We start from the raw sequence: 27,224 nt of genomic DNA, 5'->3' as shown, positions 1-27,224 counted from the left end.
TAGAAAGCATCTTCTCTCAAGTCATCTGTTATTTTATCTTTTTCTTTTAACTTTCTAGTCATGTGATGCCGTTCCTCACAAATATAGACCTCATGGTTGGGGTTTTCCCTCTTATTTGACGTACCCTCTTCTGTTCCCTTCGTTCATCTGCAGTTTCCCCTTTTGCTGGGTGAAGGGACTAGAGATCTGTGAGCATTGTTGTTATTGCTACAACTATTATAGGATATAATGTGGTCTAAGGGTGGAGTGCACTGGCCCTTTCACTATCACTATTGGGTGGTGATTCATGGACAAAATTAATGAATGAACCTGAAGGTTTCATTAAATCATCTGGGAAGTTCCATTGTTCTCGTTTAGCAGTTTCTTCATAATAAGGTAGACTGAAGACTCCACCCTGACTTGGATGTGAAATCGGCTCCATGTGCAAAGTATCACACAAGCCATTATATTAGTCATGCCGTGAATGATGTAGATAGAAGAAGATTGCAATGTTACAGAGTACAGGGATTAACCATCATCCTCCTGTAATGCTTCATTTAACTGAAAAGGTCTTGAATTAATACACCTATTCACTTCACCAAGCTGTAGGGATCTGTCCCGAAGAAGCTTGGCCTAATTGGGGAACCTTATACAGGTCTTTTGTCAGGATTGTTTGGACATTCTAGTAAACTATCTGATCTTGCTAACAATTATCACAAATTTTTTATGTATGAAACATCAGAATTAGAGATGAGCGAGCGTACTCGGTAAGGACAGATACTCGAGCGAGTATCGTCCTTACCAAGTACCCAGCTGCTCGCCCGCAAAAATTTGGGTGCTGGCGGGGGAGAGCGCTGTGTTGCGGGAGTGAGCAGGAGGGAACGGCGGGGGGGGGGGGGGGAGGGGGAGGAAGGAGAGAGATCTCCCTCCCGTTCTCCCCACGCCGGCCCCGAATCTTTGCGGGCGAGCAGTTAGGTACTCAGTAAGGACGATACTCTCTTGAGTATCTGTCCTTACTGAGTACGCTCGCTCATCTCTAATAAGAATATTATACCAGACTAATATCTAGGCCATGTCCCATGTGAAGTGTTCATCAATGCAAGATACCATATAGCAATGTCTACATCCACAGTCTATTAGGCGTAACTCTTCAACTAATGCAAGGGCTACAGATGCTAGAGCCGAGATCCGCAACTTTTAGTACCTTGTGAGCTGCACTCAACTTTAAGTGATGGTTGGGAGCCACATTTAACTCAAAAATGAATTCAAGAAATTTCTAGGCTAGGCCTACACAGCGACTTTGGCCTTGAAACACAGCTCTTGGCTAAGGATAACGTTATGGCCCTGCTACAACGCCTCCTAATGTAAGTGAATGCAGTCATGTTACAGTTTTGTTACAACCCGACAATTGCAAAAAAAAATTAAAGCCTGATGGATTTCTTCCAATTGTTGGTTTGTGGCAACTTTCAAGTAGCAGTGTGACAGCATTCACTTAATTAAGATACAATGTGGCTGGGCCATAACGCGATCTTTGCCAGCACAGTGTGTGAAACACCCAAAGTCATCTGTAATGTTACCCTAAATGTGGGGGGAAAAAAAGATATGAAGTTTCAAACATTTGCTGATAAAATGCGTGAAATTAGACACTAGTATTACGTCATCTGAAATGAAACTGGTGGTTTAAGGGCCACTCCAGCAAAAACACATTTTTCCATCTTTGCCCTCGTTAAACTCTGGAGGTCTTCTCTGTGTATTCTAGCCATTTCCGTGCAGTGCAGCCCCTTCATCGGTTACCATCTTGATGCTGAAAGATTTTGGTTTCACTTACACATTTATCCCATGATGCATCAGCACTAGAGATGAGCGAGCACGCTTGGATAAGTCAGTTATTCGAGCAAACCTCGCTCTTCTCGAGTAACTGCATTCTTGTCCGAGCATGCTCGGGGTGGCGGGGGGGCAGAAAGATCTCTCTCACACTATCCCTCGCCGCCCGCCCCCCCCCCCCCCCCCCCGAGCACACTCGGACAAGAATGCAGTTACTCGAGAAGAGTGAGGCTCGCTCGAGTAACTGACTTATCCGAGCGTGCTTGCTCATCTCTAATCAGCACAGCTTCACAATTTCTTTCTGAATGGGTGATGGGACTGTTTAATTATCAATAGCTCCTATAGTCTTCTAAATAAGCTACAAGCCATAAGTATACAGTCAGGAGGATGAGCGGTAATCTCCTCTACCATAGCTGTGTGAGAGAAGTTGTGTGATCATCATCAGTAACTGTGACAGGAATGACCGTGCACCCCGTCAGCTAGGTCCTTTGTAACAGCATCACACAGACTGAGAAATTGACTAGAAAATGAACACACACACCCAAGTAGACCTGAGCCAGTCAAAAGTGAGATCACATGACCATCTCAGGATAAAAAAGAGGCCAGGAGTTTCAGATAGAGATAAATAACTAGCTAAGGTAACACTAGCTCACATATACATATACTGGGGGGTTAGCTACATAATGACCGAATTTTTTAAAAAATCACTGGCGTAGCCCTTTTAAGATATGTGTGCAAAAAGTTCAATTGCCAGTATACATTGTCATAACTCAGGACTCTCATGGTGAGCTACAAACCAAGGGGTTACAGGCCACAAGTGGCTTCTGAACCACTGTTTGGGAACCACTGTACTAGAGGGTTGTAGTATATTTGTAGTTACCGAACACCTGGAGAGTCACAGGGTGCGGACCATGGATGAAGTTTATAAAATAATTTACAAAATAATAAATAACATAAAGATTTGGACTCTACACACTCAATTTAGTACAGGACACATGAAATATCTCAGGAAAAATTTATTTTTTCTGTGATCCAGTATAATAAAACATAGTGATTAGAGTTGAGCAAACATATTCTGCCGAGCTTGATGCTCATTCGAGTATTAGCGTACTCGATGGGGCTCGTTACTTGAACGAGCATCAAGCCGTGTCCGACCCCGCCCCAGTTTTTGACTCCTCCCTGCATTGACGTGCCTGTTTTGGCTCCGCCGCAATGCAGCGCGTGTCATTTGCTAATTTTTTGTTTGGCAAGCAGGCAGGAGGAGAAGAAGAAAGAGAGAGATTGAATAATGCGGACTCGAGCATTTGGGTGCTCGCTCATCTCTAGTAGTGATGAGTAATTGTCCTTCTTTTATAAATTATACGAGGAGGTGCTGATAAGTCTTTGGCTTTGTGTTCTTTTTTGTTTCTATGGTAACGAATGTTACATCACATGAAAGCCTTATGTGTCTAAATATATGTTTTCAAAAATTTTGTGTTTGTAGCTTATGGCAAGAGTGATCTAGGCACGCGGGAAAACAAAATGGCGGCGTTTAAGGCAATATTCACAGCAAATGAGAGCAGAGGAGTGATAAAATTCTTGTTTCTGCAAGCAAAGTCAGCGAAGGATATTCATGGTGATATGTCACGGACATTGGGGGTCAATGCCCTTCATATTCTACAGCTAAGAACTGGGGTGCCAAATTTAAAACGGGCCACTTCAGCCCCAATGATGAGGAACGTCCTGGACGACCGAGAGAGGTGGTTGTTCCGGAGATCGTCGATGTTGCGCAGAACCTCATACTGGAGAATCGGCCAATTCCAGCTAAAGGAGTAGCGGACATCATGGGGATTTCTCGTGAACGTGATTATGTCATTATCCATGAACATTTGGACATGAAGAAGCTATCTGCAAAGTGGGTCCCCAAATGTTTGACAACAGATCAGAAAAGCATGTGAGTCAAAGCATCCCGATCCATTTGTCAGCGTTTCCGGACTGATAACATCCTGGATTGACTGGTCACTATGGATGAGACCTGGATTTATTTGTATGACCCTGAAACCAGGTGCAGTCAAAAGAGTGGAGGCACAGTGGCACACTCGCCCAAGGAAGTTCAGGGTGCAAAAATCAGCCATTAAGGTGATGGCGTCTGTGTTCTGGGATAAGGAGGGCGTGCTGCTAGTGGACTACCTTCAAAATGGTTCTACCATCAATGCAAGGTATTACATTGAACTTTTGGACCAATTGAAGGCAGCTCTGAAGGCCAAAAGACGCGGCAAGCTGTCCAAAGGAATCTTGTTCATGCAAGACGCCTCCGTTCACACTGCACAAGCGACCACGGCAAAACTGGTGGAGCTAGGCTTCCAGCTGGTTGACCACCCACCTTATTCACCAGATCTAGGTCCCTACGACTATCATCTGTTTCCAAACCTAAAGAAACACCTCAAGGGTACCAAATTTTACACCATTTCCGATTCCATGGCTGTTATGGATGACTGGTTTGAGGCACAACCGCAATCCTTTTTGCAAGGCTTACAGAACTTGGAATACCGATGTAAGAAGTGTGTTAACATCAGTGGAAAGTATGTGGAATAAATGTAAAGTTTCATCTTCCTTTCTCGTTTCTTTCTGGGTAAAGCCAAAGACTTATCAGCAGCCCTTAGTATATACAAATGAAAAAGGTTGCAACTTACGTCACATCACAAAGTATAAAGATTGCAAATTACATCACATAATTATCTATATGTAAAGATTACATCACATCACAGGGAGGTAACATCATCTGACTTGTGTAACAGCGGCTGGAGAAGCCCACTTTCAAACGGCGCCAAGACAGGGAAACTTTCTCCAGGAAACTGGACATGTAGAATGTCCCTCCACTTGTCTGAATGGCTTCTGTCTTCATTCCGAAAAGTAGAACATTTATATTATCTTAACACAAAATTCTTATGAGTCCATTTTCTAGTCTTCATGACAGAATGACGTCATATTCTGCCATGAGACAGAAAAACAAATGCTTTGTGTGCAATCTTTATCTAAAACACACAGAGCTGATGCTCCTCCCAGGTGCACGATAAGAGGACTCTTGTGTGATAATTTAATCTTAAGACCTACATTTTATTATACAATCATAAATACCTCTTTCCAGACACTCTATAAGCATAGACTTCAACTCTCTGTCGAGGACAGAAGATAACTCTTGAGTTCATGCATGACTGAGACAAGCAAAATGGAGTCTAAATAATTACATAATCAGCATATTCCTGACATACCTAATTGTATTATTATCCCACATCATTCCTCCAATTACTCCATATAATTCTTCCTATTACTCCACATCACTCCTCATATACCTTCTTTTATTATTATCCCGCATTAGTCCGGCTTTTACTTCACATATCTGCTCCTATTACTTCATATAACTCCACTTATTTCTCGGTGTTAGTTAAGGTACTCCTGCCATTACTGTATATAAACAGCCTCGAAGACTTTTCCATGTCCTCATCACTGAGGTAATAGGATTCAGAAGCCTTTTTCCGTCATCCTTCATTTTGCTGGTCTTCATATGCCTGAACCTGGCTTCATCTCGTCCAGTGTCTCCAGACTTTATGCCACAACCATCTATCCAGCACCCGCAATGTTAGACGGTCAGTTGTCATTGATTGCAGTTCTTGGCTCAGCCACTTGCCAGCTCTGACATCTGGTTGGCTGGGACTGAAAGGGAATGAAAGACATGGAGAGTGGATGGGTTAGAGGAGAACAGTGACACCCTGTCCATGTGTGAATGGCCTGTAGATCACACGTGTTCTCTACACCACATTGGACATTGTGATGAGAGCCACCCAGAGACTCTGCCATATACAAATCTTCCGTATGTGTCGCCCATTCTCCAGTCCTCCATATTAGAATATTATTACTATTCCCGATGGTCCCTGAGTGATGGACTTCCTGTCTACTTCGACAGCCACAGTAAAGAACTATGGGGCCTTTTACATGAAACAACTGTCAGGCACTTAAGGGACCGACACTTGGCCCAACAATTATCGCTCCTGTGTTTCCACACACAAGCAATAATCAATCAGTGAATGGAGGTGGAGTGCACTGGAGATCACTTCTGGCCACCCGCCTCCAGTTACAGTAAACAGGCAGTCGTTCACAAATGAACAACTGCCTTTTTACATGGGCCGATCGTTGTTTGATTTTTACACCTGTATAAACTGAACGACATACGATATGCAAACTAATCGTTTGTCGGTCAGTCTCTGGAAATGTTTACACTAAATTTATTATCGCTCAGTTTTACACAACCCAGCGATAAACTGAACTATAATTATCGTTCTGCGTAAAAGGGCCCTAAAGTCCACATACCACCAGACCTTACAATACAATCAACTCCAGCTCTGTCCCTTTGTAATATCACACATGTGATACAGACATTCCCCGTGTGATATGACAAATGCAATACAGATATTCCCCACCCCCATGTTATATCACACGCAGGTAATATAAACAATCCCACCCCAAAATAATATTATGACACGTAATATAGTAGCTCCCCGTATAATATCACACATGTAATACAGAGACTTCCCCTGTAATATCACACATGTAATACAGAAACTCCTTGTGTAATATTACTATGTAATACGGTACAGACACATTATGTAATATCACATATGTATTAAAGACACTCCTTATGCAATACAGATTCTCCCTGTCTTATAGTACACATGTAACTGAGAACCGCCCCCACATATCACATGTACCATACAGACCGTCCCCATATAGTATCACACATGTAATACAGACACTACCCATGTAAAATCACACATACCATACAGACAGTCTCCATGTAGTATCTCACACTTAATACAGACAATCCCTGTTTAATATCACACATGCAATTTGTATGCTCCCTATGTAATATCACACACATTTAACCCTTTCCAATCCAATTTTTTTGCCACGTGCATTTTTCCCAGCTCCAATTTATTTTGTGCGGGAAAGAGGTTGGTGGATTACTTGGAACAACAACATAGAAAACCACGTAAATAAATCACCTAATGATTTTAGTAGCACTTTTGGATAAATTAAAAGGTTTTTATTTAGTTTGACTTTTTTAGCGTGTGATACTTTTTAAAACAAATTGCAGGATGAAGTCCAGGCTTCCTAGTACATGTTTCACAGTAAGGCCGCCTGCAAACGGCCGGGTCAGATCCGGCTGCGAGAATTCTCGCAGCAGGACCCGACCCCAGCACCTGCAGAGAGCAGCGCGGGCACTCGCCTCTTTCACGTGCTGGCTGCCAAGCAGCCGGCGCACGCACAGAGCGGGGCCAGCGGCTGGTGAGTGACGTTTCTATGCGGGGCTCTGCGAGCCCCGCACAGAAATAGAGCATGCCGCAATTTGTTTGCTGCACAAAATCGTGTCCGTCTACATAGGATTGTGTTTGTTAACACAATCCTATGGCAGCTTCCAGGGGCAGAAATTCCGCGGGAAATCCCGCCGCGGAATTTTCGCTTGTGTGCAGGTGCCCGAAAAGGTGGTTTCTCTCCTTCCCACTTTCTCATTTCTTTTGCTCACTATTATGTGAATAAGTGAGCTGGAAACAGCACTGAACAGCGCTGGATTTTTCATTTACTGAAAGCCAGATGTTCCATCTCCTCTGCCCTGCTGCCCTGTATTCTCCGACAATACAGGAGGGGAGAAAACATGAGTGCAGTCAGTAAATGAAGAGCCCAGCGCTTATCAGTGCTGATAGTGAATGCCCGAATGTGCTTCCCTCCCCCCTGTTACCGAAGGACACCCGACACACTTTTATGTCAGTAAGTGAGCTGGAAACAGGGGGGGCATTCAGTAAATGAAGAATGGAGCGCTGTCCAGTGCTGTGACCAGCTCACTTACTGACATAAAAGTGTGTCGGGTGTCCTCTGGCAGCAGAGAGGGGGAGGGAAGCACATTCTGGCATTCACTATCAGCACTGATAAGCGCTGGGCTCTTCATTTACTGACTGCACTCACGTTCTTTCTCCCCTCCTGTATTGTCCGAGAATACAGGGCAGCAGGGCAGAGGAGAAGGAACATCTGGCTTTCAGTAAATGAAGAATCCAGCGCTGTTCAGTGCTGTTTCTAGCTCACTTATTCACATAAGTGTGTCGGGTGGCCTCTGGTAGCAGAGCGGGGGAGAAAGCAGTGCAGAAACAGCATGTCGGGTCTGTCCCGACATCGGAGCTATAGAGGAAAATGATGATGTCGGGACAGCCCTGACAGTGGATTGGAAAGGGTTAAAGGGGTATTCCCAAGATTGGTGATAAATATTTGATGGTTGGAATCTCACTGTTGAGAGACCCCCACCAATCCTGAGAATTTCCCCCATCCTCCTCAGTGGCGTGTTCGAGCATATGCGGTGCTGCTGCATTCATCTTTAATGAGACTGCTGGAGATAGCCAAGGCTTGCACTTGGCTGTTTTCTTCAGCCCCATTGAAATGAATGGAGCAGAACCACGCATGCTCAGCTGTCACTACATTCAAGCTCCACGGCACTGAGCGGATGGGGGTGCAGTAAGCCCACAGTAAAGAGAAGAGGGGGACATGAGATCCACATTCATGGGATCAGTGGAGTGAGACCCCCACCAATCAGACAATCGCCTCTCTGCAGGTGATAAAAGTCAGTCTTGGAAATACTCCTTTAAATGTGTGTGATATTACACAGGGAGCATACAGATTGCATGTATGATATTACACAAGGACTCTCTGTATTACACAGGAGCACATCTTTGCATGGATAGGTGATAAAAGGCAATCTTGTGATTGTTCCCAGCAAGAGAAACCAAGTAATCTTGTAGATATGATACCTTTTAATGGCTAACAAATACATAATATTAATGTGGGCTTCCAAGCTTTAAGCCTGAAGACCCCTATGCCGGTTCAAACACTTGCAGTAACATCATGTATTTTTGTTAGCCATTAAAAGGTATCATATCTACAAGATTACTTGGTTTCTCTTGCTGGGAACAATCACATTTTGCTCTACTGGCTAACACTGTACCAAAAAGTTTTTAATAAAGGCAATCTTGGGAATACCCTTAACTACAGACACCTCCATGTAATACTAAGCCATGTCCTAGTAATTCCTATATGTATACAGTATATTGGGTCCTCTCAGGTTTTAGCACCTTTGGGCCTCCTCAGAGCAGAGGGAAGGAACACCTGGGACAACTTCTAGAATCTGGACTTTATCATTGGATGGTCTGATTTATATTCTGTCAGCATCTCACCTGTATATGATGGAGTGCGGTGCACACGTCGTAGTATGAAGGGTAGAACAATAAGAAATACTGCGACTAATCCTCCAATAACGAGAGAGACAGTGAGGACAGGTGGATCAGATTTCTCCTCGGTCATTCGGTCATTCTGTAAATCTGTAATTTCATCTGAAAAGAGAAGAGGACATATACTGTAAGTTATAAGACGACCCCCCTCACAGGATTTTTTTGCTGTACAGAATTAATAAATCCAGCACTCAAAAATAATGTGAAGATATCTTTACTATCGAGAGATCATGGATCCAATCATGACATTTTAATTCTATCTTGATCTCATTCAAACATCGGATTTCATAAAATAATAGACAAATCTAAAGTATGATCGAACTATGTAAGCTGATCCTGCCGCACGGAGAAAGGAGCTGCTCACCTAACGCAAGCATCATATCTGACTTGATAATAGAGATATCTTCACATTATATCTGAGTGCTGGATTTTTCTGTTTAGTAATAAAAAGGATCCTACTTGTGCACTTCCAAGAAAATGTAGTTCCTCCTGTTCTTAGGACTTTTTTCTGTGGCGCCATGCGCCATTTAATAAACCGTTTTATTTATCTTTCTGATTTAACGTCTTTAACTATAGTTTATTGTTCTTGCTCCAGATCATGACATCACCTGCAGCGGATATGAGGTGCAGTTGGATATAGGCACCTCTGCCAGATGATATTAGTCCAAGGCAACATGTAAGCTCATTAAGAAACGGAAACAATTAATAACTAGATGGAAAATCCCTAAATTTCAGTTTATTAATATGGAGTTATCTGCCAAAGCCGCAAGTATTTAACTTGTTTTATGGCTAAGTGCTTATACTGTATATTCCCACCCCAGAACCCGTGATCATGTGCTACCCTGATTTCCATATATGAAGAGACTGAGATACCACAAAACCATGGCATGAAATCGAGGTGCTCTTTGGGAGTGGCCATAGCATTATATATAGGCAATATACATAGGGTAACTGCAGAGTATATATGGGGTAGACAGAGAGAGAAAGAGAGACTTATACAAGAAAGAGAAAAAAGAAAGAAGAGCAAGAGTGGTAGAGAGAGAAACTCAAATTTGGAGAACAATGCAGGGCCTATGGTTTACTTAATCTGCCACTGGACTCCCTCTATACCTTGATATGACTCCGCCTATTATTGCACATAACACCTCCTTCTACTTATTTTGACTCCACCTTATGACTACTCCAATTCTTCTATGAACCTCTTGACTTCTCCCATTACTTCATATGGGAAAAATGGGGCCCTTCTAATGCTTGTTGACACCCCCTACCACCTGAAACCAGGGGACTTCATGCTTGTTTGGCTCTTCGCCTTGCCACGATCCCCTGTCTGCTATCTTTGTAGGGCTTTAGCAGGAGATCCTTGCACAGGTTCTCACCACTCATTAGAATAAGAGGTGAAGGCACACCTAAGCTGGGCCTCTTTTTCCAGGGGACTGATGGTAGTTGCTTGGGCTGCCTCTATGGTACGTATGCCCTGTATATGACCTGTCTTAATAAGGTTTTATTTAGTCGTGGACTCACAGTTTGAAGATGTCAAATTTTTGTCCTTGGTCACTATGATACATGAGATGTTGATGTTGGACGTGACGTTAAGGGTGATTGTGCTGGTCACATTGATGACATTCCTGTCCTGGTGAACATCCTCATGGACATGACCTTCTTGGACCTCGCTGCCATGACTAGTGTTTATCCACATTATTCTTGGTGACTCAAGACCTCCCTCTGATGTGCAGATAAAAGTAACTTCCTGGCAATGCTGCAGTTTTCTTGAAGAAAGGATGTTCACCACTGGAGTACTGAATTCAGCTGCAGATATAAAAGATATGTCAGTGCTGGTCACGAGGTTGGCGTGAAAGTGAAAGTAAGTTATGTCCATGACGTGAGGGTGAAGTTAATAGATAGGTCCTGCTATTGAGGTCAAGGTGAAGGTGGGTGGGGTTCAGAGGGAAAGTATGGGTAAAATCAAGTCATTATGTGGGGGTAATAGTAAAGGTGAGTTGTGGTCCTCGGCTGGGGAGTGAAGCCTACTGATGCGAGGGTGAAGGTAAAGTTAAGTCCTGTTCATGAGGTGGGGTTGAAGTTGAAGATAAAGGTAAGGTCTGGTCATGAGGTCGGAGTGTAAGTAAAGGTAAGTCTTGCTCATGAGATGGGGTGAAGGTAAATGTGAGGATTGGTCATGAGCTGGGGATGAGGGTAATTATAAGAGTAAGGCCTGCTCATGAGGTAGAGGTAAAGGTAAAGCCTGCTGATTACTAAGTTAGGGTAAAGGTGAAGTTATGTGGATTACTAGCTATATACAGATGTAAGCTGGTAACATGTCCTCACCTGTCACTTCCAGCTCCACCATGCAGCTCTTGTACGGTGAGAATGGTCCGGCCTCAACATTAAATATGTGACAGACATAGGTGCCACCATCATCTAAGGAGAGGTTGGTCAGCGTGAGGTTGAGACTTCTAACGTTTAACTGATCAGGATTGACTTGAGCGCGGCCTCTGAACATCTCACTCGTATGTGTCGTGTCCACCACCCCATTCTTGACTGTAGCCACAACCAGATCAGCACGCTGCCAGTATGCAGTGATATTCTCTTTGGCGACCAGTTTCTCATGGTACTCACATGGCAGCTCCACTGAGCCATGCAACCTACCCACCAGGCCCGAGCTGAACCTAGAAACTGTCAGACAGAGACCATCATACACAAACCATCACATGACCGGTATGAAGAAGACAAGATTTACAACTGGGGGAAGGACATATTATCTAGTAGGTTACTAATAACACTCTTTCTGGTAAGGGTTATACATCTGCTTGTATATGAGATATGGACCATGCTGTTATATCTGCATACTAGCCCAGGTACCCGCTACAGAATGCGTGCTATACAAAACGTGACATTTTAAGTAAAAAAAGATGATATCAGAACGTACGCATAAATACGTCGAAGGACACCTATGCTGATTAATGCTATGTTAATGTATTAACATAAAACAGACAAATTCAATGATCCTTACATTTTACTGCAAGGCCTTAAGTGCGGCTGTTGTCCTTCTGCCCAAACAGGTCCTTCAGTTGCTTGGCATCTTATATCTAACACACAAAATCTGTTTGTTTGTCGTATAAAAAAAACCCAGTTCTGGTCCGATTTGAGTAGAATTTGACATTTTTGTTGCCAATAGCAACCAATCATAGCTCAGCTTTCATTTGTTCTGCTGAGGTAAAATGAAAGCTGCACAGTGATTGGTTGCTAATATATTATACTGCTGAAGTAAAATAAAAGCTGTGCTGTGATTGGTTGCTATAGGCAACAGCTTTTAATGCTCTTAGTGCTGAGGTAAAATGAAACCTGTGCTGTGATTGTTTGCTAAGGGCAACAGTTTTCATTCCTCAGTGCTGAGATAAAATGAAAGCTGCTCTGTGATTGGTTATAGGCAACAGTATTTAACCCCTTCATGACATGGCCTATTTTGGGCTTAAGGACGCAACAATTTTTGGCGGATTTTCTTCTCCGTTTATCAAAAGCCATAACTTTTTTATTTTTCCATCGACGCGGCCGTATGAGGGCTTGTTTTTTGCGTGGCGAACTGTAGTTTTTATCGATGCCAATTTTGGGTACATAGAGTATATTGTAAAATTTTTTTTTTTTTTTAATGATAGAGAGAGAAAACGCATCAATTCTGCCATAGATTTTTAAATTTTTTTTTTACACCGTTAATCATGCAGCATAAATGAGACTTTCCATTTTTTCTGCAGACCGGTACGGTTACAACGATACCAAAATTCTAACATTTTTTTTAGGTTTTCCCACTTTTCTGCAATAAAAACCCTTTTTTTTGGAAATCTTTTTTCTATTCTAAATTGCTGCATTCAAAGTCCCGTAACTATTTTATTTTTTGATGTACAGAGCTCTATGAGGGCTTATTTTTTGCGAGACGAGCTGTAGATTTTATTGGTACCATTTTGGCGTACATACGGCTTTTTTTGATCACTTTTATTGCGTTTTTAGTGAGGCAAAATGCTAAAAATGAGCATTTTGCCTCAGTTTTTTAGCTTTTTTTTTTAGCGTTTTTTCCGTGCACAGTCAAAAGCATGTGCAACTTATTGTACGCATCGTTACGGACGCGACAATACCAAATATGTGGGGTTTTATTTTTTTTTTACCTTTTTTTATGCTAATCTAAGAAAAAGCATAAAAAATGGTTTTTTTACTCTTTTTTTTTACATTTTTTTTAATTCATTTTTTAAATCTTTCTTTTTTTTACACTGTTTGTGTCCCTCTGAGGGACTTTAACCACTGCCCTGATGATCGCTGTCATAAGGCATGGCAGAGCTACTGCTCTCCCATGCCTTATCGCTCATACAGCGATCTCAGGCATAGGCAATACAGGACGCCAGTGTCTGGCGTCCTGTTGCCATGGTGACAGGCCGGGCTCTCGCGATGACATCGCGAGTTCCGGCCGGAGACACAGAGGGAGCCGCGCTCCCTCTGTGAACTCTTTCCCTGCCGCGATCTACTTAGATCGCGGCAGGGAAGGGGTTAACAGTGGCGGGCGCATCTCCGATGTCCCCCCGCTGTTGCAGCGAGACGCCGGCTGTGACTGACAGCTGGCTCCCACTGCGGGATAGCGCTGGATCATATGTGATCCCGCGATATCTCCAGGACGTAAGTTTACGCCCTGTTGCGGGAAGTACCAGGCTGCCAGGATGTAAACTTACGCCCTGCAGCGGGAAGGGGTTAATCCTCTTAGTGCTGAGGTAAAACAAAAGCTGCTCTGTGATTGGTCGCTATGGGCACCAAAAACCAGCTTTTTTTTTACTGTTTGTTGATTTCCTGTTAGACAGTTTTGATAAATGAGGGCCGGTGTTCATAAATTAGCTCCATGTTTTCCTGTCTGGGGACATATCATCATCCACACGGACATCTAAGAATTTGGAAGGAAAAAATGGGCAAATGATTGGTGGCTCCACCAGGGTTAGACTGGGGCTAAAAAGCCATCCTGAAAAACTTGTCAACGCTCAGTATGACTCTTCTAGTGGGAATTACTTGTTGGAAACAACCAGGAATACTAAATCGAGTACGTAGAATCCATTGGTGAAAGCAAATTTAGGGCTTGCTGCATTAAAATTCAAGCAAAAGCAAAAAAAATGCAAATAAGGTTGCCAAAACAACATAATGTCAGAATTTTTTTTAGCCCATAACCTTCTCCAGGTCGAGATTATACTGTGTGCAAAATTTCATGTCAATCAGTCGTACCGTTCATGTGTGATGCTCTTAAAGGGGTTGTCCGGCCATAAACATTAGGTCTCATTACTTCTGTTTGCCCAATACAATGCACTTTGTAATATACATTGTGCATTGTAAATTAGGCAAACAGAAGTTATTCACTTACCTCTTGGGCTGCCCCCCCCTGTGTTGCTCCTCGGTTGCCATTGGTTCCGACAAGTCTCTTGTCCTCTTCTTGTCGGGCCAACTCCAGGTGTTCTCTGCACGGGGACGCGCTTCTTCTACTCCGCGCATGCGCAGTAGATCTTCTTCTGCCGGCTGCTTCAGGAAGCTCTGGTCTGCCTGCAGGGGACGCGCGGCCGTGGGATCTTCAGCTGACAGGTAAGGGGAGTGGAGGAGGGGGAGTGGAGTGGAGTGCCGGTCTCTCACGGGGGAGGGGTGCTGCGAGCTGTCAGTAGTCAGGGGTGGGTGTGGGGAGGTGTAGGGGTGACAGACCTGTCAGTCAGTAGTCCCGGGATGGGGGTGAGGGGGAAGGTGGGGGAGCTGCTGGTCGGAGCTGTCAGCCAGTGGGGGGGGGGGGGGGGAGGATGCTGCTGGTCGGAGCTGTCAGCCAGTGGGGGGGGGGGGGGAGGAGGATGCTGCTGGTCGGAGCTGTCAGCTGTTGGCTTGCGGGGGGGGGGGGCACTGGGGCACTGGAGGGGGACACTGTGGGGTGCATGTGTGTGTGTCATGTTTGGTGCTACTTTCACTTTCAATAGCTGAGGATCGCGATTCTCTGCTATTGAAAGTGCTGCTACAGATCACGATCCTGCTAGAGCTGTGACAGCTGTTAGCAGGAGATTCCTTCATCTCCTCAGCATGTCCCCTCATTACTGGACACTGTGACAGGGCTGTCACAGTATCCAGTGATGAGGGGACATGCCAGGGAGATGAAGGAATCTCCTGCTACAGATGTCACAGCTCTAGCAGCAGATCGCACTGCTCTCCCTGCCCTCTCATTCCTCTGAATGGGGCCGGACGGCTGCCGGCTCCATTCAAAGCAGTGAAGCGTGCATTTGCATTATGACGCCGGTCCTCCAGTCATGTGACCGGTGTCATCGGGAGCGCGCACTGAGGAGAGAGAGGCAGCAGTGCATCATGGGAACTACCCAGCGGCGCCATCTTTGAAGAATTCTTCAGGCAAACTTTATAAAAGGAAGAAAAGGAATGAAAAGGTAAGCAGAATATCGATTTTTATGGGAAAGGCTGTTGTGTGTGATGCTTCTACTCCTCAGGGCATTAATGGGGGAAAAAAATCAGTTTGGGCGGCGGACAACCCCTTTAACAAACAGACATTGACAAATATATATGAGATGCACCATGCTGGTATAACCTGGGCATCTTTTGTATATAATTATGTATTTACAGCTGGTATAAGTTATACATCTTATATAGTTGAAAGAGATGGGAACTATCTGAATTTCTGCATCGATGATTAACAAAACATGGTCTGATTATTATTTCAGTCACAATTGTAGACAAAGACAATCTAAATAAACTAATAACCCTCACACCAAACAGTTAAATTGTACATGTTCTTTATTGAGCATATTGAGGACACATCAACAGTGCAGAGAGAAAAAGTAAGCACTAGAGATGAGCAAACCTACTCGGCCACGCTCCTTTTTCGCCTGAGCACTGCGATTTTCGAGTACTTCCGTACTCGGGTGAAAAGATTCGGGGGGGCGCCATGGGTGAGTGGGGGGTTGCAGCGGGGAGTGGGGGGGAGAGAGGGCTCCCCCCTGTTCCCCGCTGCTACCCCCCGCTCCGCCACGCCTCCCCCTGCACCCTGGCGCCCCCCCTGAATCTTTTCGCCCGAGTACGGAAGTACTCGAAAATCGCGGTGCTCGATCGAGTAATTACTCGAAACGAGTATGTTCACTCATCTCTAGTAAGCACAAATGTAAAATGCTGTGCTTATAGGAAAAAGAAAAAGGTTTAGTACGGTGTTAGCCAGTAGAGCAAAATGTCATTGTTCCCAGCAAGAGAAACCAAGTAATCTTGTAGATATGATACCTTTTAATGGCCAACAAAAATACATGATGTTATAGCAAGCTTTCCAACCTCTCAGGATTCTACCTCGGACTTATGCCTGAGGGAGAATCCTGAGTGGTTCAAAAGCTCACTATAACATCATGTATTTTTATTAGCCATTAAAAGGTATCATATCTACAAGATTACTTGGTTTGTCTTGCATGGAGGAAAAAGAACACTGCAACTTCATACCACTGTGAAGCATGGTGAACAGAGCATCATAGTTGGGGGCTGTTTTGCTGCCATAGGGCCTGGACACCCTGTGAGCATCAAAGGAACAATGAATTCTGAAGGTGTATCAAAACAGTTTAAAGGAGACTGTAAGAGCAACCGTCCACGACCTCAAGCTGAAAAGACATTGGGTGATGCAACAAAGCTATGACCCAAAACACACAAGTAAATCAACTAAAAAACGGTTGGAAAACAAGGTGATTTATGTTTTGGAATGGCCAAGACAGAGTCCTATTCTCTACCCACCTACTGATTACCCCGAGCTCTGCTCGTTCAACAGGAAAGGGAAATTACAGTTTTGAATGAGCAGAGCTTGTTCTAATTCAAATGGCTGTAGCTCCAGTTCTATTGCAGATACAGCCACATTTTTTGTCTCATTTTAGTTCCAAAAATTTTTATTGAAATTTTGTAAAATTTTGTAACATATTGAACTGCAGGTTTACACCCCTCGCAGGGGGATCTTCTGTTTATGGAAATTGTAACATAAGCAAAAATAAAATCACAAACGGACAAACAAACAATGCCTCAGAATAATATTCATTAAATCGTATGTTATCAAAAATATAATAAAATTACCTGACATATCGGTACCACTTCCAGTCGACAAGCCCCCTCACCTAGTAGAGCCATGAGGCACTTCTCCCCACCCTCCCCATCACACATCTGCACCGCTTCACCTCAGGAGGCCAGCACCCGGGGCAGCCCGGGATAGTCAGATACGTGGCCCAGGGCAACCAGGTCCTAAGGAAACTCTCCATGCGGTCTTCCCTCATGGCGGACAACTTCTCGTACAACATCATTCTGGAAATTCGTGCTAAAATTGGATCCATATGAAGAGAGGGCTGTAGCCACTGGGATGCGATATAGACCCTCGTCGCCATACAAATATATTGCGAAAGCTTGTGTTGTTGGTTACTGTAGCCAGTTGGTTTGTCCGCCAGGAGGCAAGCCAATGGGACAAGGGGGAATGTCTTACCCAGGACTCTAAATATCAGGTGGGCCACCTGTCTCCAGAGGGCCTTCACTGATGAGCACTGATGTTCCCAGTGCTCCACAGCCCCTGAAATAATCTAGGGAAGAGGTTGAAGAAAACTTGTAGGAACGCAATATGCCCTGTGTAAAATTTTATAAGAAGATTCGGTCAGAGTAACTTGGTGGCTACCCTTGGAAATAAACGTACAGCAATGGTGCCATCTTGGAAGCGAAAGGGTTATATTTAAATCAGACTCCCACCGCCTCATAAAGGGGAGCTTAGTCTTCTGTGGGGGTTGATTTAAGGTGGAGTATAGGGATGAAATTATCCCCGGTTGCAAAGAGGACAGTAAGCATAGCTTCTCAAAGGTAGTGGGTGCTATACACAAAGATGGTTTAGGTAGTTTAGAACAAATGATTTGGTTGAACTCCATCTAGAGATGGCTAGGGACTAGAGATGAGCGAATGTACTCGTTTCGAGTAATTACTCGATCGAGCACCGCGATTTTGGAGTACTTCCGTACTCGGGTGAAAAGATTTGGAGGGTGCCGGGGGGCGGCGTGGCGGAGCGGGGGGGTAGCAGCGGGGAACAGGGGGGAGCCCTCTCCCTCTCCCCCCAACTCTCCGCTGCAACCCCCCCACTCACCCACAGCGCCCCCCGAATCTTTGCGCCCGAGTACGGAAGTACTCGAAAATCGAGGCGCTCGGGCGAAAAAGGGGCGTGGCCGAGTAGGTTCGCTTATCTCTACTAGGGACTGAATATTTTTCTGAGATTTGTGACGGGGTGAGGGGTCTGTTAAAAATTTGATGCTTTAAAGTCAGGCCTGTAGCCCGCCACCATGCCAAGCCGCCCTCCCGAGTGCTTGGTGGCAATGTTTGGTTAGGGATGATTGGCAATATTGGTGGAAGATCCGACATCAGAAAATACCTAAACCTATTTTTCCTCCAAATTAGAAACAGATTATAGGTCAGGGGTAAGCTTCCCAGAAAGACATGGGGCTTAACTGAATTGTCCCAGAACAGGGCCCCCAAATCCAATGGTGATGCAAGGGAAGCCTCTAAATCTACCTATAGTGGGGCATTCTTCCTTGCAAATATGGAAGGAAGCTGCGTGGCGTCATAGTACTTATGTATATTTGGGACCAATAGTCCTCCCAGCCTGCTGTGGCAATGCATTATTTTTTGTTTAATGTGGGGCCTTTTATCCTTCCAGATAAATTGGAAAATTGCATTCTGCATTCCTGTCATGTCCGTGGCAGGAATGGGGATAGGGAGACATCGAAACAAATAGAGCAATATATTCATTTTGACCGAATTATGGCGCCCTATCCAGGAAAGTGTGTGTTGGTTCCACCTGTTTTGTTCATTCTTGACTTTGGTAAATAGGGCGGGTAATTCCACTTTGCATAGGGTGTTTAGAGAGGTGGTGATCTTGATGCCAGGATAGGTGATATAGTACTGAGGCGATTAAAAAAACAAAGTTAAGTTCAATTAATTCGTTAAGGCGCCATCTCTTAGGAGGCCTCAAGGCGTTCTGGGTCAGAAAGTATGTCAGGACCACGTCGTGGTCAGAGCAAGCACAGGGTATGTGCCGTGTCAGAATGAAAGCAGGGGCTAGATGGGTGGAAATCAAAGTCCAATCAATAGTATATGATCTATGTGGGTGAGAGAAACATGTGCAGCCCCTTTTAGTCCCATGTGCCTCTCTCCAAGCATCCACCAGGTCTGGATCTTTCAGGGATGAATGTAGGGCCTCTCTTTGGGAAGCGCTTATTCTATCAGGTCCCATTGATGTGCGGTCAGGGGCGGGCGTCAGGGTCATGTTAAAGTCACCCATCCGGTATATATCTGCCCCATATTTGGTCTCATTTTAAAGGCAAGAGAGATAGAAGTAGAGCTACAGACCTTAGAAGTGAGAGCAGGGATATTTAATTTACAGTTGTTATTTCAATCAACGTGCAAAGCAGAGGAAAGGCTGCAGGGATCAAGTATGCAGCCAAGAACTTTCGGTAATTTTTCTGCAGTTCATCTTCTCATCCCGCTAATCACAGAACATATTTGCTCTCTGATTCTCATATATGAGTTTTTCTTTTCCCATTAGCACTTGTTCATCTAATGACTCCTTAACACCGTTTAACATATGCCTCTGTTATTGCTGGCTGCGGCATCTAAGTGCGTTTATAGAATAAATTATTTTTAAAAACTTTTTCCCTTACACGATTCTTTAACCCCTTAAGGACATGGCCTATTTTGGGTATAAGGAAGCAATGATTGTTGGTGGATTTTCATTTCCATTTTTCAAAAACTGTAACTTTTTAATTTTTCCGTCGACACGGCTGTATAAGGGCTTGTTTTTGGCGTGGCGAACTGTAGTTTTTATTGGTGCCATTTTTGGATGCATAGCGGGGGTCGTTGTCCCGATGCACCCACGCTGTTGCAGCAGGAGGCTGGCTATCGGTGACAGCTGGCTTCCGCTGCCGGATAGCGCGGGATCTCTTATGGTCTTGTGCTATCCCCAGGACGTAAATATAGGTCCTGTTGCATTAAGTACCCCTCTGCCACGGCATACATTTACGTCCCATGGCAGGAAGGGGTTAAATAGTGAAAAAATAAAGAAAAAAAAACTATACATAATTGGTATCGCCACATCTTTAGCAGACAATACGAAGACATTATTTATCCAGCACAGTATATTCTGTAAAAAAACTAATATGGCGGTTTCCATATTGTAATGCAATCTACCATTATTTCTATTATTCCAAATGTTATGTTATAATTAAATGCCAATAAAAAGATATTTAAAAAAAAAAAAAAGAAAAGAAATAATGCTAAGTGCCCTATTAAATTATATTATTCCCTACTAAAAATGAATAACATTTATGCAATACGTTACATGTACCCAAAATTCTAAAATAGTTTTGTATAAAAACTAGAACACCGTCCTGAAAAATACAAGGTCTCACACAGCTACAGTGACAAAGAAATACAAAAGCTGGAACGCAAAAGGAATAGGTCATCTGTAGTTGGTGGACAGGGGTCTGCTGCTTGGGCCCTAAGTCCATTAGCTGATAGTCCAGTGCAGTGGGCGCGATGTTGCCATAAGCGGACAGGGGAGGAAGTGTGGGCGCAGGTTTCACTGCCATTGAAATCAAATGGAGAGCGGCACTGCATCTCTAGACCAGGAGAGGGTGTCCGTAATACATGTCCAGCAGATGTTCAGTGCAGTGGGCCAGATGATCAGCTGATGGACCGGGGTCTCAAGTAGCGGACCCCCATCCATCAACTACTGATGGATGGATAGGTCATCAGTTGAAACAAGCTCAGACAACCCCTTTAAGACTAAAATTATTTGTCACTTCGGGGTTAAAAATGGAGTTCGGCACCAAATATATTTACATGAGACCTAAATTCAAAATCTACATTAGAAAAAAAACAATATTTTCAGGAGAGTTTTTGAATTTTAACATGATTGTTAGGACGTAAGGGTTGTTCACACTTTGTTTCTCCTTATGTTCCCGGGGACCTTCCCAGGGTTACATCTTAATCTTCAAAAGTGAGATTCAGACAGAACTACGGATGGAACTATAGACTTTCATTGCACAACGGAGACTAACTAGGTCTCTGTTTAAACAGCTCTCCATTCATCTCCAGCATCTGTGTAAGAGATGGTAATGTGGTCGACCTCGTTATTCTCCCCATCACAAGTACCAGAAAGCTGCTCACACTGAGACCTTATTGGTTCCTGTTTAGGCAATTTAAGTCTCTGGTTCCGTCTGAATCTTTTTTTCAGGAATTCATGCAGAACCCACGGATGTATGGAAAAACGATGCATGAAAGGTTCCTAATAGAGATGAGCGAGCATACTCGCTGAGAACAATTACTCGAGCGAGCATTGTCCTTAGCGAGTACCTGCCCGCTCGGAAGAAAAGATTTGGGTGCCGGCGCGGGTGAGCGGTGAGTTGTGGGAGTGAGCGCGCGCGCGCGGGGGGGGGGGGGGGGGGGAGTGGGAGAGAGAGATCCCCCCCTGCTCTCCCCCACCGCTCCCCGCCCCCCGCCGGCACCCGAAGCTTTTCTTCCGAGCGGGCAGGTACTCGCTAAGGACAATGCTCGCTCGAGTAATTGTCCTTAGCGAGTATGCTCGCTCATCTCTAGTTCCTAACCTTATTGAGATGCTGTGGCATGACCTGCAGAGGGCTTGTTAGATTGTGTTTGTCTATAATTGTGACCTTGTTAACACTCAGACCACATGTTATTAATCAATGCAGAAATCTAGGTAATTCCAAAGGGTTCACTTACTGTTGGCATAACCTGGGCATCTTTTGTATATAATTATTTATGTACAACCAGTATAACCTGGGTATTTTCTGCAGATAATTACATACTTATGTACAGCTGGTATCAATTATACTGTACATATTTCTGTATATAGTGATCTGGACCATGCTGGTATAACCTGGGTATCTTCTGTTTATACTTATTAATGTACAGCTGGTATGTTATACATCTTGTGCTGGTATAACATGAGCATAATCTGTATTTACAGTAGCGATACTCTGGTAAGTGAAATAGATGATGACATAATACAAGAACTCACCAAATGTTAGATAACTGAGGACAATCAGAGGGACCCTGTAAGAGAAGTAGGTAGAATCTGAAACAGACAAACAAAACCACAGAACTGTCCTTCTCATCCTATTATTATCTGTGGTCCCTGCCTACTCTGAAATTCAGGTACTTTCCTGCATCTCCTTATCCTGAGAGCCTCACAACTACTCATGATAACTGACCCAGAGTACACAACAAGAGAAGTGTTATCGGGCAATGTCCATACATAGACAATAAGAGCAGGTACTGAGAGTTACACCCAGCAGAAGGGACAAGAGAAGTGCTACAGAGCAATGGCCATATGTACAGAATAAGAGCAGGTGCTGAAAACTACATAAAGGACAGAAGTGGTACTGTGCAGGGCGAGGTTAGGCCACCGCCTAGGGCACCATCTCCCCAAAGGTGAGAAGGGGGCGCAAGCTTATTGGCAAAACTTTTTTCCCTTTTGTAACATTTAACATTTTATACAGTGAGTGCTTCAGTAATACAAGCTCCCATTGTTATAGGAGTTTGGGGAGTGGTAAGCGTGGTTTGTATTGCTCCTCGCTCGCCGCCGGTCCTCCTCTGCTTCAGGCACTCATGGCATAGTGCCCACAGCAAAGAAGTACTTAGAGTACTGGAGCAGCTTCAGTGGCAGCAGCGCCCCGACAGAAGGAGAGAGAGCGGTATTAATTATGGAGTCTGATTTGGCTTGGGGTTTGTATGAATTATGAAGTCTGATCTGGAGGGTCTGTTTTAGTTCTGGGGTCAGATCTGACAGCCAGTGCAGAAACTGTAGCAGGGCCCCCTAGCTATGATGTGTCATTTATGATATTGCTGTCTTCTTTTGTGCCTGAGGCTGAGGGCCCTTTGGACCCCATCAGGCTCCAAGGCCTGGGTGCGACTACTGTTTCTACACCCACTAACTATAGCTATGCCCGTAGGCAAGAAATTTCAACAGCAAACTCTGCAGGCTTCGAGAGAAATTGCCAGGACGGTCTGGGCTGAGTGGAGAAGAAACGTGAAGTTCATCAGCAGATTAAATATTTTTCATGATTGTATTTGTTTCTTTTAAAATGTGTTTAAATCTTTTTTATTAGAGAGTAAAGGCCCTTTAACACTGAACTGAAATGGCTGGGTTGCAGAATGTGAGACTATAATCATTAACTGTAAATGCTGGCAACGATTGAATGATGAACATTCATTGTTCAGTTTCTGCAGCCATAAAAATCAAATGACAATCAGCCTTTCAATGATCTCTGGCCCATTCTGCCAGCATTCACTGAGCGATTATCACTGGGATGGCTGTCCCATGTAAAAGGACACTAAAGTCATTTTTATTGATTCTGGGGGTATTTTGGGGGTACAATTTGCCTAACCTGCCTAGGGCGCCAAATCACCATGTCCCAGCTCTGATGCAATGTCCATATATGCAGAAAAAGAGCAGATACTGAGAAATGCATAAGCGTGTATTCACACAGGCAATTTTCACAGGCGAGTTCCGTCTAATTGACGTATGGAGGAAACTCTCAAGTGAAACGAACACAGTAATTTAACCCCTTAATACTACAGGGCGCACAGTTATGTCCTTCAGATTTGGGGTATGTTTGGAAGGGGATCGCAGGTTGATCCCGCTCCATACAAAGCAGGTGTCCGCTGTTTCAGCCGACACCCACCCATAACAGCTCTGATAAGCCGCACCGCTCATCTGAGCTGTTAACCTATTAAATGCCCCAATCGATGTTCGAGGGTCCCGTACAGCCCCTGCAATGAGATCGCAAGTTTCCGTTTGGTTGTCATGGCAGTCGGGAGCCTTCTGAAAGGCTCCAGTGCTGCCATTGCCGAATGCCTATCAAGCCATGCCTGTGGCGTGGCTAGATAGACTGCCTGTCAGAACGCAGTTTAGTGTAATGCTATGGCATTACATTATACTGCAGAATCGATCAATGCGTCGCAAGTTCTTGTCCTCTATGGGAACTAAAAAAAAGTGAAAATAAGTTTTAAAAAGTTTTACAAATTATAAAAAAAAATAAAAGGTAATAAAAGTTTTTTTTAAAAAAAAACAAAACCTTTTGCCATATTTATAATAAAAGAATCTACATAATAAAACAAAAACACATTTGGTATCGCTGCGACCGTAAAAGTCCAATCTATCAAAGTAACGCATTATTTATCCCGCACGGTGACCGTCAGAAAAAAAAATAACGCTAGAATTGCGCTTTTTTTGTTACCCCGACTCCAAGAAAAAATGTAATGAACGATCAAAAAGTCATATATACTCCAAAATGGTACCAATAGGAACTACAATTTTTTCACCAAAAAATGGTGGAATTTCGGGGGGTTTTCCATTTCAGTACACTTTGAATTTTTTAAAAAGTTTTTCAGTACATTATATGGTACATTAAATAGTACCATTGACAAATACAACGCGTCCCGCATAAAACAAACCCTCAGACATCTAAGTCTATGGATAAATAAAAGAGTTATGATTTTTTTAAAAGGGGGGAGGAAAATTCACTCAAGTAATTTTTCTCTCGGACCTAGGGTGCCTTCACACTGGCGATAAAATCGTGTGATGCGAGAGTGAGTAATAACGCATAATTATGAAACCAATGATTTTCAATGGTTTCATTCCCATTTGCGATGTTTTCACTCATGCGATGTTGCGTGGAGAAAAAAATCGCGACAAGTCCTATCTTTCTGTAATATCGCCCATTGCTAGCAATGGGGCCGGCGACAGCAGCAAAGAAAAGTAGCACTATACAGTGCCCATGCATGCAAATTAAGAGCAGATACTAAGAATTTCACGAAATGGACAAGAGAAGTGCTACATTGCAGTGTCCTTATATAGAGAATAAGCCCTGATAGAACTACACTAGGCATACTGGACAGGAGAAGTGGCACTGGGCAGTGTACATATATACAGAACAGAATACTGAGAATTACACCCACGGTCTGGGACAGGAGAAGTAGTAGTGCGCAGTATCTGTGCACTCAGTCTAGGCGAGGCAGGCAGTGGGACAGAAGGGCACAGATTTGCAGAACAGTTCATTAACACTTCTACTATGGAAATGGGAAATATTCAGGAAATCCCCAACCTTTCCCCTGCAAACTTTCCTTCTCCCTGAAGAACAGGATCCTGTGCCCCATAACCCCCTCTGTCTGCTGCTGTTGCCTGAGGTATATACAGTATCTATGTACAGTAGGTATATATATATATATATATATATATATATATATATATAGTGTATATATATATATATATATATATATATATATATATATAGTGTGTATATATATATAGTGTATATAGGTGGCCATGTAAGAGCTTGTCCACACTAATGTTAGTGATTTCCTTCCCTCTGTTCTTTTTTGAAGCAGCAAATTGGTAATAATAAGGAATTAAACATTTCATTTTTTTCCCCCATTGATTTCAACGGGTTTTCAAATAAATGGAACTATTTCCGTTTGATCCCGTATGATTTCCGTATGATCCGTGTCATTTGCATTTTTAAAAACAAAAATGGAACGGAATCATCTGGAAAAATTTCCGTCGTTTTTCAAAAATCCGTTGAAATCAATGAGGAAAAAACAGAAACATTTAATTCCTTTTTATTTCCATTTCTCTGCTTCAAAAACGAAACAGAAGCAATAAAATCCCTGGCACTGGTGTGGACAAGTCCTATGTCCGTATGCTTACATATGTGTGCTTGTTTGTGTGTACATACAATATGGGTGATGTAGTGCTGAAGAATATATATCTGATTGTGTGTGCGGGTTTGTGTAGCAGTTTATATGGCCAGCTTTCTTGACCTTGTTATATAGTGTGCAGGGCGCATATATATATGCGTGTATATGTGTATATGTATGACTCACCTGATGTGGGGCTCCATGCCTGCCGTGCTGTATGCTGTGGTCGTTGTCATCACCGCTCTGCTTCTCACAAGCTTTCCGTCTTCACTTTCACTTCCTGGAACTCCCCGTAGGAGGATCCTGGGCATATAATAAGGGGTGCAGATAATGAATATAGCCTGCTTTCCCAGAAAGGAACCACCAGAGCGGTGCATTCACATGTCGCAGAAATACTGCGGAGAAAAACGCAATGGAAACGTTAACTAATAATTAACATAATCAAATTGATGGGATTTTAATAAATCCTGTTCACTTGTAGAGGAAAAACAACGCTGAGGATTTTCTGCTGTAACCTGCAGTTTTGCTGCTGAAATTCCATAACAAATCCATAGCGTTTTCACAACGTGTGAACGCACGCTAAGGGCGTGTTTGCACGTCGCTGATTTTGTCACAGATTCTGTTGCGGATCTGCAGCAGATTTAACCCTTTCAATTGAATTCAAATTGAAGGACTGAAATCTGCGGCAGATTCGCACTAAAATCTGCTGCAGATCAACAACATGTGAACGCCACCTAACACAAGATCTGTGACCACAACCTATTTCTTATATACAATCACTGATGCAGCTTAGACTAGATTCAATGGGATGTACTCGCGCATACAATACGCAGAGAATAGAACCTGTGCAAGGCGCACAATCCGCAAGGAAATGTATAATATGCTGCGTAATGCCACTGGAAAAAACATCTAGAACTCAGACTAATTAGTCATTTAAATTGGTGTATCTTTGTTTGCTGCGTGCAAATGAATATGCATTGCAGATGCAAAATTTACAATAAAATTTGCCAATATGCGCACAAAAAAAGCCTTGTTTAGTGCATAAAAAAGTTGCTTTGAGGCTTGCACAAATGTGCATATGCTCGTGTAAAGGAGGCCTTAGGGTTGCCCAGCACAAATTGTGACACCTCAACCAGATTACTTTGCTAGCCAGATCACTTGTCCAAAGCCAGTTCCTCAAGCGGAGTATGTTGCCAGCCAAAACTCATCAGTCCGCAGCCGGACTTAGGGGTCAGTTTCCATCCACTTTGTTGAACCCCTGAGAGGGACAAGCCACACTGCCATGTCCATTCCCTCGGACAGCTGGCACACCACCCAACAAATCCTTGCCCCGTTGTGGCACCA

At 43.7% G+C, this 27,224-nt stretch overlaps 1 protein-coding gene across 2 annotated transcripts; it reads right to left on the bottom strand.

The window, feature by feature from the left end:
• Nucleotides 1-2,834: 2,834 nt before the first annotated feature.
• LOC136625329 (ICOS ligand-like) lies at nt 2,835-26,107 on the bottom strand. 2 transcript variants are annotated; one of them, XM_066599437.1, is made up of 6 exons: nt 26,067-26,107; nt 22,201-22,235; nt 11,436-11,783; nt 10,632-10,916; nt 9,057-9,212; nt 2,835-5,496 (listed from the first exon to the last, which is right to left on the bottom strand). In XM_066599437.1, the coding sequence occupies exons 1-6, from the start codon at nt 26,081-26,083 to the stop codon at nt 5,459-5,461; spliced, it is 879 nt and encodes a 292-aa protein (XP_066455534.1). In that variant the 5' UTR covers nt 26,084-26,107; the 3' UTR covers nt 2,835-5,458. The 2 variants fall into 2 exon arrangements, with proteins under 2 accessions (XP_066455534.1, XP_066455533.1); XM_066599436.1 differs by lacking the exon at nt 26,067-26,107 and having other exon boundaries at nt 22,201-22,420.
• Nucleotides 26,108-27,224: the final 1,117 nt, after the last annotated feature.

The sequence above is a fragment of the Eleutherodactylus coqui genome, chromosome 4 (genome assembly GCF_035609145.1).
Source record: "Eleutherodactylus coqui strain aEleCoq1 chromosome 4, aEleCoq1.hap1, whole genome shotgun sequence".
NCBI classification, from domain to species: domain Eukaryota; kingdom Metazoa; phylum Chordata; class Amphibia; order Anura; family Eleutherodactylidae; genus Eleutherodactylus; species Eleutherodactylus coqui.
Note: the sequence above shows the minus strand (reverse complement) of the source record. Positions and strands in the feature narration are given on the sequence as shown.

Coding starts and splice junctions, on each gene's coding strand:
- LOC136625329 (XM_066599436.1), bottom strand. CDS start 22,297: ATGAGAAGGACAGTTCTGTGGTTTTGTTTGTCTGTTTCAGATTCTACC. Junction 11,784..22,200: donor CCTCAGTTATCTAACATTTG/GTGAGTTCTTGT, acceptor TCTGTCTGACAG/TTTCTAGGTTCAGCTCGGGC. Junction 10,917..11,435: donor GGTGGAGCTGGAAGTGACAG/GTGAGGACATGT, acceptor TTATATCTGCAG/CTGAATTCAGTACTCCAGTG.